The sequence below is a fragment of the Erinaceus europaeus genome, chromosome 6, assembly GCF_950295315.1.
Source record: "Erinaceus europaeus chromosome 6, mEriEur2.1, whole genome shotgun sequence".
In the NCBI taxonomy this organism is placed as follows: domain Eukaryota; kingdom Metazoa; phylum Chordata; class Mammalia; order Eulipotyphla; family Erinaceidae; genus Erinaceus; species Erinaceus europaeus.
This window is the reverse complement of record NC_080167.1, coordinates 1883286-1899718: the sequence shown is the minus strand read 5'-3', so window position 1 is coordinate 1899718 and position 16433 is coordinate 1883286. Positions and strand designations below refer to the sequence as shown.

The following is a 16433-nucleotide window of genomic DNA, read 5'->3' as shown; positions in this document are numbered from 1 at the left end:
GCGTATCTTTCGATTGGTCGGTAGAGGCGACCTCGGCGATGTTTCATACTAGATCATTCAGAGCTCAGTAGGGACAAAGAAGTGACAGGGATTGATTTGATAAAAATCAATGCAGTTGTGCTATATTATAAAATGAAAGACTACAAACTTTAATCAGAATTAGAATGAAACTGTCAGATGGTTAATTGTTAAAGTTGCTAATTAAGGTTACAAATGTTTCACCAGTTATAGAATAAGTCAAGTAAATAAAGTAAACGCCTTTACTTAGTCTGGGCAGTTTGGTACAGCATTCGTTTAAAAGGTGCTATTAGGCTGTGCTTCTGTTTTTGTAGATCTTAGTTTAAAAATCCTTCGAGAAGATAAAGCATGTCCTGGCTCCCTTCATATTATCAAATGGTAAGTGCTTAAAATACACCAAATGTTGGACAGTCTTCATTTATCATGACTGAAATTATCTATGTGGCTTTATTTGGCAAGTTTATTTACTTAAAGTCATTTTTTAAAAATTTTCTCTATTGGGTGATCAATGGTTTACAGTTGACAGTAAATACAATAGTTTGAACATGTGTAACGTTACTCAGTTTCCCACACAACAATACGGCCCCCACTAGGTCCCCTCCGCCATCAAGTTCCAGGACCTGAACCCTCCCCACCCCCAAGTCTTTGACTTTGGTGCAGTACGCCAACTGCAGTCCAAGTTCTGCTTAGAATTTTCCCTTCTGCTCTTGTTTTTCAATTTCTGTCTATGAGTGAGATCATCCCATATTCATCCTTCTGTTTCTGTTTAAAGTCATTTTTCTTCCTCTCTTTTTAATAAAGTGCAACAGTTATTATTCACCATTAATTTTAGAAGTTGACTTAATTTTGTTTCTGAAGAAAATGCTCTTGTATAAAGAAAGAAATGGTGAGAGTGTGGTCACTTGTCATTGTGTCTTCTCAGCAAAGAGATCTTCTTGCCCGATCTCAAAATTGCTCACCTACAGATTTATTTACTTATAAAATTCTAGAACGATTATGTTGGGAGTTTTAAAAGTTTTTAAGCAAGAAAGATAAAGTGGTTGTCAATTTTCAAGGCAAAAAATTTGAATCAGTCTATACTTGGAATAATTTGACTTTATGTCTAGTCCAAACTGACACTGAACATTTATTTCTTGACAGGATTCAAGGTTGTTTTGATGCGCTGGAAAAGAAATACGTAAGACTGTTTTTAAGTTTACACTAGGGTTAAAGACTCATCTCTTATGCCTTAGAAAGAAGTCTTAGGGTTTTCTTGTGTTGCTGAGTTTTAACGTGTGACTGCCGACCTCTGCATGGACCACTTTGCTTTTATCGTCTGCTGTCCTGCTGTTGTCTCACTCACATCAGTTAGAAACGAAACCCCCCTTTTCCTCTTCTACATACTCATATCTTTTTGACCACAAGATTTCCTCTGAAGTCACTGGAAGAAATCCACAGGATGTGGGAGTGGGGAGACAAGAATCTGGCGTTTAGCACTTTGAACATATTCGGACTAGTGGTGATCAAATTGCAGATATGAAAGGGGAAAAAGGACTTGAAATTGCTTTTTAGTTTATCTGCATTATGCTGCTGAACATATCTGGTGATTGCATATAGCCTGTTCTCTCTGTAGACCTAATGTTACCATTTGAAGTACTTTTAATACAGCTTGAATTCCATGGTCTCAGATCTTTCACGATGCCCAAGACAGCTCAAGGGAATAACAGAGTCCTAGTTGAAAAGTCAAGATGTACAGAAATGAGCTTTCTGTCTCTGCTGGACCTTTTTCCCATCTCTGACTTTTTTTTTTCCTCTAGGGTTATTGCTGGGCTCAGTGCTTGCACTGCCAATCCACTGCTCCTGGTGGCCATTTTTTTCCCTTTTGTTGCCCTTGTTGTTTATCGTTGTTGTTATTGCTGTTATCATTGGGTAGGAAAAGAGAGAAATGGAGAGAGGAGGGGAAGACAGAGAGGGGGAGAGAAAGACAGACACCTGCAGACCTGCTTCACTGCCTGTGAAGCGACTCCCCTGCAGGTGGGGAGTCGGGGGCTTGAACCGGGATCCTTATGCCGGTCCTTGTGCTTGGTGCCATGTGTGCTTAACCCGCTGCGCCACTGTCTGACTCCCCCACCTCTAGTTTTTTTTTACCCCTTCTCAGTTTCCATTCCTTTATGAAATCTTGAAGATCTTACATTTGAGTATTTTGAGCACTCATGATTAATTTTTCAGAGATTATTTTATGTATCGCATGAGTTAGGGAGAAGCCAAAGCACTGCCATTATCCCAGCCCCAGCCATTCTGGGGACTGAACCAGGGCCCTCGGGCGCTCAAGGCCCATGCTTCTGCTTAGTGACCTCCTGGCCACATGCATTTCTTTTTAAAGCAAATAGTTAATACCTGGCATTCATTTCCCACCTGCTTGTGAGCTGTGGGCACAGCAACGCAGCAGTGGGGCTTGTAGCTATACCCACAGAGAGCCTGCAGACAGGAGAATGGCATTCGCTGCACAGCTGTCGGTGCTGACATACTGTCTGGGGTAGTAAATAGCTGCTTTGGAGACAACACTCTCCCAAGGGGCCCCTCTCCTGAGCTCCTGTTTGGGGACCTTTCCAGACTGCCACCAGCCCTGCACCTGTGGTCAGCTCTGACTCGGTGACTCCTGCGTGGACTCCGCTTCAGGGCTGAGTCAGCTTCCGTTCTAACTGCCCAGTGCCAGCTCCACATTGTGCTGTTCAGCGCCAATGCTTTCATACTTGTTTAATGTTTTCATATGAAACACAGATGAACTTTTGTTTGTTTTAATGTTTTATTTATTTACTCATGAGAGGAATAGGAGGAGAGGAGAGAGAAAGAAAGAAGCAGACATCACTCTGGTACGTGTGCTGCCGGGGATCGAACTCAGGACCTCGTGCTTGTGAGTCCAAGGCTTCATTTATCCACTGCTCCACTTTCCGGACCACCGCAGATGAATCTTATCTCTATCACAAATACAAACGGGCATAATTCCCATTCGAAAGTGAAGTATAAGACAAGAAAGGCCCCTGCAGTGTAGGAAGTGAAGTAGGAAGCAGAGAGCCGGCAGGGAGAGCTTGGGGGGAAGGGAGGCTTTGCGTCTGGGCCTGGCTGAGCGGCTGCAGGGCGGCAGGGCTTAGGGAGGCTTTGCGTCTGGGCCTGGCTGAGCGGCTGCAGGGCGGCAGGGCCTAGGGAGGCTTTGCGTCTGGGCCTGGCTGAGCGGCTGCAGGGCGGCAGGGCCTAGGGAGGCTTTGCATCTGGGCCTGGCTGAGCGGCTGCAGGGCGGCAGGGCCTAGGGAGGATTTGCGTCTGGGCCTGGCTGAGCGGCTGCAGGGCGGCAGGGCCTAGCCACGCTCATTTTCTTCAGCTGCATGTGGCCGCCTTCCCTGAGTGCCCGGTAAATACACGAGCCGGAGTCCTGCAGGCAGTGTGGGCTAAACCTGCTTCTGCCCCTGAAAACCCGAGTGCTGTGGGCAGGTCACCCACCTCCTCTTGCTGCTTTGACTCTTCACACGTGAGAGGGATGCCAGTACGCCGCCTACTCCATGGGCTTGTTTGGAGACTAGATGAGTTAGACATTTAAAGCGCTGACTTCCAAACAGTAGCTTGCATCAGAAGCAGTTGGAGGATTTGTCACAACATGTTGCTAGGATCCACCCCAAATTTTCTGGTATGACAGTTTGGTTTCAGACCAATGTTCCAGGGGAGAGTGGTCTGGGCACCGCTGTCTGAGAGCCCCTGAGCTGGAGAGACTAGAGCCATGTCCGGCACACGGGCATCAGGGAGGTGTGAGCTCTTTCTTCTCTCCTTCTTTCTCCTCTCCTTTTTCCCTTTCCCCCTTCATTTCTTGTCTACTTAACCCTTGTACCTTGGTACTGGCTAAGATAAAAATCAGACACTTCAGGAGGTCATAGTCTAATAGATACTTCTTCTTCTTTTCAAAGATTCTATTTATTCATGAGAAAGACAGGAGGAGAGCGAAAGAACCAGACATCACTCTGGTACATGTGCTGCCGGGGACTGAACTTGGGACCTTATGCTTGAGAGTCCAAGGCTTTATCACTGCTCCACCTCCCAGACCACTAATAGAGACTTCTTAAATAAATAGTCACAGTATCGCAAGTACGAAAATGCCAGTGTAATGTAAAAAATAGAAAGATCTACATGGTCTGGTATGTTTGTTTTGTTGAGATGACTTTACGTAAGGCAGAGTAAACCCGAGGTAACTGCTCTTGGAGAGTAAACGGCAGCGCCTTAGATGGTGACCTACAGGCATGTGTGGTATAGCTGTTGCAAGCCGGGGTGTCCCCACTACAAGCAGGGAGTGCGTAATGCGTTAGGACCTGAGAAGACAGTGTGAGCATCTGGGTCTCGAAGGGTGTCTCCTGTTGGAGATGGTGGCTGTGTGTCTCGACCTGTGAAAACCTGGCTCGCTATTTACATTTTTGTTTTCCCTTATATTTTAATTCTTTAAAGTAAGCATAATTTTACTAGATAGACATTATAAAATGACTTACTTTATAACTTATTTGTTTATTCCCATTCTCAGTCTCCTAGCATTCCAACCAACTGTCCACATTATGTCTTTTGGAAACCTGCATATAGTTATATCATTATTGTACCTGAAAATCCTTCTGGCTTTAAAGATCAAATTCAGTCTTCTTCCCAAGATCTCAAGGTCCATGTGACCCCCCACCTCTGCCCCCTTGCCTTTCCAGATCATAGCACCGCCATGAAGCCGTGCAAGGCTTCTCGAACGTACTGGCATGGGGAGCTGTGCTGTGAAGTCCTCTCTTGCCCTGTATCCTCAGCCTGGCTGACTGGTTTCTCTCTCAGCCTCAATGTTTGCTTCCCCCAGGCCGGCCGCTGCCCCGTGGCCCCTTGGTCGAGCTCAGCCTGGCAGTAATGAGGGCGCGTCCGAGGTCCTTCCATTAGGTGCCTTCTGCCTTGCTGGTCTTCATGGTCCCTGAATTGTCTGTTTTTGTTTGCACCTAGATTTTTGTGAGGGCTTCATCCCTGTACAATTCTACTGATCCCTGTAGGGATTTTACTTTTCCAGGTACGGGGTGAGAGACAGAGGAGACACAAGCACGAGAGGCCCCACAGCGCTCCACTCCTGTCTGTGGTTTCCCTTTCGCACGGTGCCCCCATGTGGGGAGTGGGGCTCAGAGGAGGGCCCTTGCGTGTGGTGAAGGCTGCGTTCTACCCAGTGCGCCGTCTCCCGTCCTCCGTGCCTGTTCGTGAACGAGCTCTTAGTTAAATAGCTAAGACAGAGTCTCACTGTGGGGTCTTAACATCAGTCGTGTGTGGTGACCCAAACAGCCACACAGTGTCACCACAGATCTAGCCCTTTGGGTAGAAGGGGTGAATAAATCGTCATAAACCTATGATCCTAACGCTTTCTCCATTGTAGTCTAGTTTTTAACAAATCAGACTTGCCGATGTCTCCGGCTCTGGATCTATGTGCTCCACAGCTGCCCCACACAGAGGGGACTGGCTTGTAGACGTGCGTATGGAGGGAGGCCAGAGCCTGACAGGCGAGCCAGACTGACTCCTGGTGCTGCAGTGTGTTGAGCTTGGGTCCTAGCACTGCTCATGCCAGAGTGGGGCATTGGTGTCTCCTCCCTCCCATATGCTCTTTCTCTCCTTCGATAAATAAATGATAAAGCTGGGGTCTGGCAGCGGCACATCTGCCATGTGCAAGAACCCAGCTCTGAGCCTCTGCTTCCCACTGTCGGGAGCATCACAGGTGTGGTGGAGCAGTGCTGCACTGTCTCTCCCTGTCTCCCCTTCTCACCTCTCAGTTTCTCTCTGACCTATCTAATGAAAAATAATTTTAAAAAGAAAAGAAAATTGTCTCCAGGAGCAGTGGGCTGGTCCTGCAGGCACCAAGCCCCAGCAATAACCCTGATAGGAACAAAAGTGAATAAGTGTGGGGCTGGACGGTGGCACACCCAGTTGAGCACACTCATTACCATGCTCAAGGACCTGGGTTCGAGCCCCTGCTTCCCACATGCAGGGTAGACACTTAACCAGTGGTGAAGCAGGGCTGCAGGTGTCTCTCTCTCTCTCTCTTTTTCCCCCTCTTGATCTCCCTCTCCCTATCTCCTCTCAATCTGTCTTATCAAACAGAATAGAAAGGAAAATAATAAATCTTTAAGATCTTCACTTTAGCAGATCAACTTTCTAAAACCTGGTTTTTTGATGTGTGTGCTAGGCCTGAGAGGTGGCACAGTGGCTGGAACGCTGGACTTCAATGCGTGGCATATTAAACTCTTAATAGTAGTAAATTAGTTGTATGTCTTTTGGCCTCTCCAACTAGAATATAGCTTTAAAGAGGAAGGGTAGTTACCTTTCTACTCATGCTTCTCCCTTTCCCAGCAGAGTATATGCAAATATAAAAGATAAACACTTGCATGACGTGTTAGTGTTTATTTCTCAGGTTTCCTAAATAATATTTTCCTCCTCCAGTCTGCAGTTCTTTTCCAGTTCACCAAGGCAGCAGTATAGCTGCAAGCCTGTAGTAACCACAATTCTCTTTCCCTTGCAGCTACACATGGCAGTGCTGACGGTAAGTACCCCTCAACACCGAGCCTCAGCTCTCTTGGCCAGTGGAAGACTAGAACAGGACTCTGGTCTCTTCCCTCTATTTCTCTTTCCTGTGACATTTCAAGATTTTTAAATTGACTATCATTCACTTTAAGAAAATACCGTAAATGGGGGTCGGGTGGTAGTGCTATGGGTTAAGCGCACGTGGCACAGAGCAAAAGGACTGGCGTAAGAATCCCGGTTCAAGCCCCTGGCTCCCCACCTGCAGGGGAGTCGCTTCACAGGCGGTGAAGCAGGTCTGCAGGTGTCTATCTTTCTCTCCCCCTCTCTGTCTTCCCCTCCTCTCTCCATTTCTCTGTCCTGTCCAACAACAATGACATCATCAACAACAACAATAATAACTACAACAACAATAAAATAATAAGGGCAACAAAAGGGAAAATAAATAAAAATTTTAAAAAATTAAAAAAGAGAAAATATAAACTATTTTTTGGCTTATTACAGTACAGGGGCAGGTACGTAGGAGAGATTATTTGCTGGTCTGGTGACTGTCAAAATTGAGATGTTTTCCTTTTTTTTTTTTTTTTTTTTTAACCAGAGCACTACTCAGCTCTGGCTGATGGTGCTAAGGGATTGAACCTGGGACTTTGGAGCCTCAGGCACGAGAGGCTCCAAATGCATAACCATTTTAGATCTTCTACAGACTTTTTTTCCTCAGGTATTGGAGACTTTTGAATATGTCCAAGGATAGCATGAAAAGAGTGGGGAAGAGTGGGAATATGCCATTGAGTTTTAGAAATACGGTTTATTAATATAATCTAAAACAGGTTATCTAGAGTCTAACTGTAACTTAATCACATTAATTGTAAATACTTTTTTTGCCTCCAGGGTTATCTCTGGGGTTTGGTGCCTGCACTAGGAATCCACTGCTCCTGGAGGCCATTTTTCCCATTTTGTTGCCCTTGTTGTTGTGCTTGTTGTAGTTGTTATTGTTGTCATAGTTGTTGTTGTCGGAGAGGACAGAGAGAAATAGAGGAGGGGAAGACAGAGAGGAGGAGAGAAAGACAGACACTTGCAGACCTGCTTCACCGCTTTCGAAGCGACCTCCTGCAGGTGGGGAGCCGGGTGCTCAAACCGGGATTCTTATGCTGGTCCTTGCGCTTTGAGTCATATGCGCTTAACCCGCTGCGCTACCACCTGACTCCCCAACTAGAAATACTTACTTATCGATGCCCTTCATGCTTAAGAATGTTAAGTGCTTAAGAATCTGACGTAGGGGCTGGGCGGTGGCACACCGAGTTAAGCCACATGGCACAAAGTGTAAGGACTCCTGTAAGGATCCCAGTTCAAGACCCTGCTCCCCACCTGCAGGGGGGGGTCACTTCACAAGTGGTGAAGCAATCAACCCTGGAGGCAAAAAAGAAAAAAAAAGGAATCTGACTTTGACTATATTCACATATTAAGAGATCATCTTCTCTCTAGCGGGAAGAAATTTAAATATACTGAATGTTATGTATCTCTAACGTGATATGTGTCTGTATTAGTACTCAGTGAATACAGTGCAAGCTAAATCTTCACACAGGAAGTAGATTGTGTGAGGAATAATCGACTGAGTTTCAGAAATTAAATGTGACTTATTTTTTCCTTATCAGCTTTACACAAACCCCAAGGAGCCCGAGGTAAGAGCACTGGCGGATGGAGGCAGTCTGTGCCTGTGACCTCTAGCTCTGCTGACCGAGTCCCAGTGAGGTCTTCCTGGGTCTGTATTCTGACTTTGCTGATTCCTGTGGTTCAGTTCTCATCATTGCCCAGGGATGTGGAGGACTGAGGAGAACCGAGCCTCGTCGCTAGCCTGTGGATAGGCATCTGCCCTGGCTGATTCTCAGCCCTTTCGGTTTGTGTCTCATGAAGGATGCGGCACAGTCACCCCACCCCACCCCCCCACCCCCCCGCCGACTAAATTCTTCACCTTCTGACTTTTTTTCTATTAGATTTTTTCTCCGTTTTTTTCTCTCCCCCCCTTTCTTTTTCTATTAGATTTTTAGAGCTTTATCTCTTTGCTTTTTTGCTCTGAATTTCTTCTCCCTACTTGGTCAAGCCTTTGTATCCTCAAGGTCAACTTGTGTCCAGATTTGTCATGGAAGTCTGTCTGTCTGTCCTGTACATGCTAATATATTCCTTCTCTCGGTCACTCTTCCACCAGGCCCCCATAACTGAGAACTCAGCTAACTCAGGTGCACCAGTCTGTCACCCTAGTCATACTCCAGATGACCGAGGACAAGAATTTCCTTTGTTTTGTCTCCAGAGTGAACGCCAGGTTCTGCAGACAGCAGTAACTTGTGCTGCTGTCAAGGGCTGTGGTTGGGGCCCGGGGGGCTCCGCCGGTTGAGCGCACGCTGAGGAAGCTTGCGGGCATCGCCGTGGCCAGGGTAGTGCTTTAGCCTCCGCAGAAGGACGTCAAGAAGGATGTGGAAGGAGGCCTCTGTGTTCTATCCTAGTCTCTGCATCTTCTGCAGCGCTGATTTCATTCTTCCCTTTCCTTTGTCTTTGCTCTCTGTGTCCCTCTCGAAGCCTATGGATTCAGCCTAATTGAGGCATTCCTGTCAAACTAGAGCCTTGAACACTTTTCTTGGCAAGATCACAAGTGAGCAGGGTGTGAGAAGGCTACTTTCAGATGCGCTCCAAATGCTCAGGCCCAAACTGCCTCCGCCTCTTTGTCTCGTTTCATTTCCAAATGTCTTTTTAGCCTGTAGCTTTTAGGAGAGGGCCGACTGTTCGCACACTGGTCACTCCTGAGTGCCATGGCTTGACTTGCTTTCTTGCGCACGCAGAACTCAGGGCGGCAGCAGTGCCGAGGAATCTGATGCCAGGCCTCTGTGCGGGCGCCCGCACTTTGGCTCCCGGGAGACCATCTTGCTGGAAACTTGCTTCTTTCTCTCTTCTTCCTGAGAGAGTGGAGCACCACTTCATGTGGCCGCGGCCAGCAGCAGTGCCCATGGCGCCCCAGCCACCTCGGCCACCTCCTGCCCTCACAGCAGTAACCGCTGCAGGTCAGTCTCCTCAGAGTTCAAGCTGCATGACCGCCCCCCTGGGCTGGTCTCCTGCTCTGAAGAGACAATTGGAAGTCAGAGCTGGGAGACCCAGTCCCGGTACAGAGGTGAGCAGCAGCAATGCCGAGACACTGTTCCTGGACAGACTGACATCCTCACGCGTCCCAGTGTCAAGGGGAAGCACTGACACAAGTGAGCAGAGAGGCTTTTTGGTCTTCTGACTGGCTCAGCACCTTCCCAGCTCTGGACAGACAGACAGTTCAGCACCTGGGCCGCAGGTCTCTGCCTAGCTGGCCATCATTTAACTGTGAACAGAGTCAACTTTGTGAGAGGGCCTGTCCCGCGGGGGCCATCTTTCTTCAGAGGGAGGCACGCAGGTGGCAGTAGCGTCTAGGTCGCAGGGAGAGGTCCAGAGAATATAGCCTGCTAACAGATCCTGCTTCTCTTTCTCCCTCCCTTCCTTCCTTCCTTCCTTCCTTCCTTCCTTCCTTCCTTCCTTCCTTTCTTTCTTTTCCCTTTTGTTGCCCTTGTTTTTTATTCTTGTTGTGGTTATTGTTGTTACTGATGTCATCATTGGATAGGACAGAGAGAAATGGAGAGAGGAGGGGAAGACAGAGAGGGGGGAGACAGACAGACACCTGCAGACCTGCTTCACCGCCTGTGAAGCAACTCCCCTGCAGGTGGGGAGCCGGGGGCTCGAACCGGGATCCTTAAGCCAGTCCTTGTGCTTCACACCACCTGCGCTTAACCCGCTGTGCTGCCGCCTGACTCCCCTGCTTCTTGTTCTTATTCTCCTGCCTTTCCTGCTTTTGTCACTCTCATCTGTCCCGAATCAGCCCAGAAGCCTTTTGGTCACTCTCCTGGCTTCTAACTCTTCTCCTCTCACTTTAAAGACAGCCAGGGTGGTCTTTTAAAACCCACCGGCAGCTCAGGTTTATTAAACATAAACCCAAAGCCCTGACCCCTCAAGGCTAGTGATGCCTCACCCTCTGTTCAGCCGTGTCTCCTGCACCCTCCTCCTCGCCTCACTGAGTCTGGAAAACGCTTCTCACTGGTCTGGAAGACGCTTCCTTCAGAGCCTTCCCTGTGTCTGCCCCACCCCCCGGCCTGCACGCGACCTGCTAGCATGTACACATGACCATCAGCAAGGACCTGGGTTCGAGCCCCCAGTCCCCACCTACAGGGGGAAGCTTCATGAGCTGTGAAGCAGTGTTTCAGGTCTGTCTGCCTGCCTATTTATCTGTCTGTCTGTCTTATCTGTCTCCTCCTTTCCTCTTTAATTTCTCTCTCTGCCAACAAAAAGACAGAAGATGGCCACCGGGAGTGGTGGATTCGTCCGTCCGTCACACAGGCTCCAAGCCTGTCACAGAGACCCCCGGCCTCTGCGGGGTCGGTCAGTGCCTCCTCTCCGCTCTCACGGCGTTGGCTCGTGCTGCGCGCAGCAGCTGACAGGACCTGAAATCATGGTATTCGTTGGCACATTTCCCGACTGCCTCTCCTTGCAGGCTTGATGTGCCCAGAAAAGCAGGGCTTCTCTGTCATATTCACCACCGAGACTCCACTGTCTGGCGCGGAAGAGACGCGGGGCGAAAGGTTTCTTAGCTGGAGCCCCCACAGACCCCGCCCGCCTCAGATGAGATGTATGGCCGTGTCTCAGCTCCTCCGGCCCGGATTCACCACGTCCTGACGGGGCTCCCTCTCACGCGCGTTAGCAGAGCGGAGGAGATGAAGCCACCTTAGTCTGCGGCCGCTGCTCCCGGTGACGTGATGCTGTGAGCCAGGCGGGCGCACAGAATGCACCTGGGGGCGTGCACAGCAAGGCGACGCTGTGAAGTAGAAGCGAAACATGAACCGGCCCAACGCACAAGCACACCGCAGCTCTGTGTGGGCGAGGCTCCAGGATTGTGGCGCTTTCTCTCTCCTCTGCCCCCTCTCTCATGCCTGTGGCCCCGTCCCCACACAGATAACCTGCGGTCTCTGGAGGGGAGGAGGAGGAGGATGGGAAGAGTGGGCTGCAACCTGGGCGGTGGGTATGGGCTGCGTTTCTAAGATGCGGCACGATGCTGGGAACGAGCGGTGGCCGAGAATACATGAAAGTGTTGGCTCTCTGCTACCAGATTAGTCTGCACTTATCCGTTCCTTTCAAACATGTCTTCTTTCTTTCTTAACGTTATTTGTTCTTTTTATCGTTGCCACCGGGTTTATCTCTCCGCCTTGTTTCCTGTATGACAAATCCATCACTCTTGATGGCCGTCTTCTCTTTGTTAACAGAGACAGAGAAATTGAGAGGGGAGGGGAGAGAGGGGGAGAGAGAGACCTGAAACTGTTTGCTTTTGAAGCTTCCCCCTGCAGGTGCGAACTGGGGGCTTGAACCCAGGTCATCGAACATGGTGACTGATTGTTCTCAACCAGGTGCACCATTGCCCCGTCCCCCTGGTATTTTTTTAATTTTTGTATTTTATTTTATTTTATTTACTTAGTTTGGATAAGACAGAGAAAACTGAGAGGAGAGGGGGAGATAGACAGACATCTGCAGCACTGCTTCACCACTGTGACGCTCCCCCTGTGCCGGTGGGGACTGGGAACTTGAACCTCAGTACTTGAGCATGGAAACGTGCTCTCAGCCAGGTGCACCACTGCCCATCTTTCCAGCACGTCTGTCTGTCTGTCTGTGCGTATTTTTACCACCAGGGCTGTCGCCGGGCCTCCACGCCCACATATGAATGCACTCCTCCCGGTAGCCATCCCTTTCCATTTGACAGAGTAGAGAGAAGTTGAAGGGCAGGGAGAGAGGGAGAGGTGCTTGTGTACCTTGCCCCTTAGGTGGGCAGCAGGGGCTCGAACCTGGGTCTTTGCACATGGCGGCATGTGCGCTTGCTTATACAGGTGCACCACTGCCTGGCTCCCTCGGCAATTCTTCATAGAAGCAATTTCTTTCTGGGCTGGCCAGGTAACTCTCCTGGCAGTGCACCTGGTCTGCCTTGCACACGAGCCGGGTGTGAGTCTGGGCCCTGCTGCACTGGAGGTCCGGCGCCCTGCCCTCTGCCTGTTTCTATTTCTGTTTGAAGAAGCCTGGACAGGCGATGCCCTGGTGATGACAAAGTAAAGAAGGAAAGAAGAAGAGGAAGAAGAAGCAAAGGAAAAAATTCATTTCTTTCTCTCCTCCCTTTGCTTTCTCTAGAAAGTCACTGAGATGTACCAGTTCAAATTCAAATACACCGAAGAAGGAGCCACCATGGACTTCGACAGGTAATGCTTTCTGGTGCGCAGGGCTGTGTGGAGTGAGAGTGAGCATGAGCTTTCTGAGGCCAGAGCCGTACCTCATGCTTCACCCGTCCTACGGCTCCTCAAGGCAAGCAGACGAAAGACCTACTGCAAGGAGGACTGGAGTGATTGCTCCACTCTCTAAGGTCCTTGGGTGAAGACGGTGAGACTGAAGCCTTCCTCTGTGTCTTTCCCTCGCCTCCCTAGATGTCACGGGTCAGTGGCTAAGAGCTCCCTGACCCTAACCTCAGCCCTCAAGCAGAAAGCCTGAGCCTGGAGCCTGGCTCCCCTGCCGGCCCGTGATGCTGAGCGAATGTCTCAGCCCCTGACACTGCTGTCTCATAGCACAGAGCCGTACTGGATGCCGGGCCTTCTGCGTCCTGACCCACTGTTTCATTACTATAGAGATGCAGTTATTTGTGCATTGATTTTTAAAATTTATTTTTATTTATTTATTTTCCCTTTTGTTGTCCTTGCTTTTTATTGTCGTTGTAGTTATTGTTGTTGGTATTGATGTCATCGTTGTTAGATAGGACAGAGAGAAATGGAGAGAGGAGGGGAAGACGGGAGAGAAAGACAGACACCTGCAGACCTGCTTCACTGCCTGTGAAGCAACCCCTATCCCTGCAGGTGGGGAGCCGGGGGCTTGAACCGGGATCCTTATGCCAGTCCTTGCGCTTAATCTGCTGTGCTACTGCCCAACTCCCTGTACATTGAATTTTAAACAATCAGCTCATTTAAAAAATCCCTTAAGATAACTTTCTATGAAGAAATTCTTTAAAAAAATGTTTGTGTGTCATCTTTATTTATTGGATAGAGACAGTTAGAAATTGAGAGAAAGAGAGAGGGAGATAGAAAGAGAGAGAGACAGAGACACCTGCAGCCCTGCTTCATCACTCGTGAAGCTTTCCCCCTGCAAGTGGGGACCAGGGGTTTGAACCTGGGTCCTTGCACATTGTGACGTGTACACCACCACCCTGCCCTAGAAATTCTTCATATATGTACATATATATTGCAAAAAATATCTCCTTCCTTAAGTTTGCATTCTGAGTAGTCTCAAGAGCGTTTGATGTATGTTTTATTTATTTCTTAAAATGTTTTTAATTACATTTATTTATTTATTTGATAGAGACAGTCAGAAATTGAGAGGGAAGGGAGGGACATAGAGGGAGAGAGACAGAGAGACACCTGCAGCCCTGCTTCACCACTTGTGAAGCTTTCCCCCTGCAGGTGGGGACCGGGGGCTTGAACCTGTGTCCTTGTGCACTGCAACAGGTGCGCTCAACCAGGTGCACCACCACCCAGCCCCTGATGAATGTTTTTTTTTATTTCACAAGTCCCTGCTTAGCTCTGGGTGGTGGTGGTGCCCTCAGAGGCTCAGATACTAAAGTCTTTTTGCATAACTACTATACTATCTCCCCGGCCTGTATTTAGTTCACAGTCACTGGTCTGCATTTCTTTTGGAGAGGACTCGGTTTAGCTGTTACCATCAGGGCTGCTGCTCGGGCCTGGTGCCTGCACGACAGACCCTGCTCCTGGCTGCCCCTCTTTCTCCTGCTTCTTTCCTTCTGCCTCTCTCTTTCTGTTATGATAGAGACAGTGAGAAATAGGGCAAAAGAAGGAGGGAGAGAAAAAGGGAAATGCCTGGGGCGGAGGTAGACAGCATAATGGTTATGCAAGGAGACTCTCCTGCCAGAGAGTCTCCTGTCCGGGGTTCAGTTCCCCTTAACACCAAAAGCCAGGGCTAAGCAGTGATCTGGAGAGAGAGAGGGAGAGAGAGAGAGATTGAGAGGGAGAGGGAGAGAGATTGAGAGAGAAGGGGAGAGAGAGATTGAAGGGGGGAGAAAGGAGGAGGGTGCCTGTAGCCTGCTCTCCTGCTTATAGCGCTCCCCCTCTGCAGGTGGGGAGTGGGGGCTCAAACCTGGGTCCTCACACACGGTAACAGTTGTACCCTGCCCGGCCCCTCGGAGTAGACTGTCAGTCCTGACCGTGATCTCTCTGTGTGTGGCTATAGCAGCAGCACGAGCTTTGGAAGCAGGACAAGCCGGAAAGACATTAAGAAAGCCAGCGTCCTGCTGATCCGTAAACTGTACACACTGATGCAGAACCTGGGGCCCCTGCCCAACGACGTCACACTCACCATGCGGCTCCACTACTACAATGCAGGTAGCGCGGCCTCACGGGGTGCGGGGCACGGCGCCCCCAGCAGGAGAGAGGGCCTACAGAGAGGCCGAGAGAGGCTCGCCTGACCGGCTCCTGCCCTTCCTTTCTGCGCCGCAGTGACCCCCAATGATTACCAGCCCCCCGGCTTTAAAGAAGAGGTGAGCTCCCACTTCCTGCTGTTCGAAGGGGAGCCTGTAAGCCTGCAGGTGGGGCTGGTCGCCACTGGCTTCCACAACATGAAAGTCAAGGTCACCACTGAGGCCGCCCGAGTGCCTGAGTTAGAGGCCAGTCTCTTCCAAGAGAATGACACCACAGAGATCGCCCACCAGGGTCTGGACTGCGACGAGGAAGAGGAGGAGAGCAGCGACCAGGTAAGGACGGAAACCTAGAGCAGGCCTCTCGCAGCTCCTGGCCGGCCGGTGCCCTGGCGGGGCAGGGCCCGTGGAAGGTGCCAGTCGGGAAGCCCAGGGAGCAGCCCTGACTTGTGAGATGAGGCTAACCGGGAAACCGCTCTTTAAACGGCCGCTCTGCTCTTTCCCCTCCCTCTCTCTCTCTCTCTCTCTCTCTCTCTCTCTCTCTCTCTCTCTCTCGTAAAAGTTACACCTCAGCTCAGGAAGTTCAGGTTTGCCATCATGCGTGCGTAACATTGTAAAGAGCGTGCGTAACATTGTAAAGATTTTAAACCGAAGTATTCATTCACACCCACAGGAAATGTAAACAAGCTCTTGGTTACTAGAGCGGTTGAACTTGAGGGGGCTGGGAGGAAAGTAAACACAGCATATCCTCACTCGGGCTAGTGTGAGGACAGGCCGGCTGAGTGCCACACCCCTGCGGGAGCAGCACTGGGGGTGGAGCCGAGTTCTAGTCCTGTGTTTCCGGCCTGCGAGGAGGCTTGGAGCTGAGGACCTGGGGACCCTGGTGTGCCCTAGGGTAACTCCACACCCTTGACGGGCTGTTGCGGACAGTAAAGCTGACTGCGTGCCAGATGAGATGAGAAGGGTTTTGCGTTAGACAAGGAACTGTCCGGCTGCTCAGTGAGAGGGTGCTATAAACGACTTCAGAGCTGGTCACCATCAGCAGGGAGCTGTATTTAGTTGCGGCAGCTAGGACCTTCTGAGAGACAGATGAACGCCTAGCTATGGAAGTCTCTCAAACAACTTTCTGTTGGGCTTTTTAAATCTATCCTTGGGCTTACATTGGGCTATTATTTTTAAAGTATATTTGAATAAGAGTTTTTTAAATAGTTTTTCTTATTTATGTTGCTACATTTTATTTCATATGAGTTGCTGGTCTCTTTGCTTAATTCTTTTAAGAGGTTTTGTAATGAGAAGATCTTAATTTGAATGCCTGTCAAGTCCTTCTCTCCACTGGTATTTTCTGTATTCTTAATTCCTCCTC

General features: G+C 49.4%; 1 protein-coding gene across 1 annotated transcript in view; it reads left to right on the top strand.

Annotated features, from left to right (window-relative positions):
• The window catches only part of HORMAD2 (HORMA domain containing 2), a 46741-nt gene that overhangs the window by 9625 nt on the left and 20683 nt on the right, over positions 1 to 16433 (top strand). The window contains exons 3-9 of the mRNA XM_060192840.1: positions 333 to 396; positions 1159 to 1195; positions 6560 to 6580; positions 8211 to 8237; positions 12790 to 12857; positions 14887 to 15038; positions 15153 to 15406. Coding sequence (XP_060048823.1) covers positions 333 to 396; positions 1159 to 1195; positions 6560 to 6580; positions 8211 to 8237; positions 12790 to 12857; positions 14887 to 15038; positions 15153 to 15406 — 623 coding nt within the window. The remainder of the gene's footprint in view (positions 1 to 332; positions 397 to 1158; positions 1196 to 6559; positions 6581 to 8210; positions 8238 to 12789; positions 12858 to 14886; positions 15039 to 15152; positions 15407 to 16433) is intronic.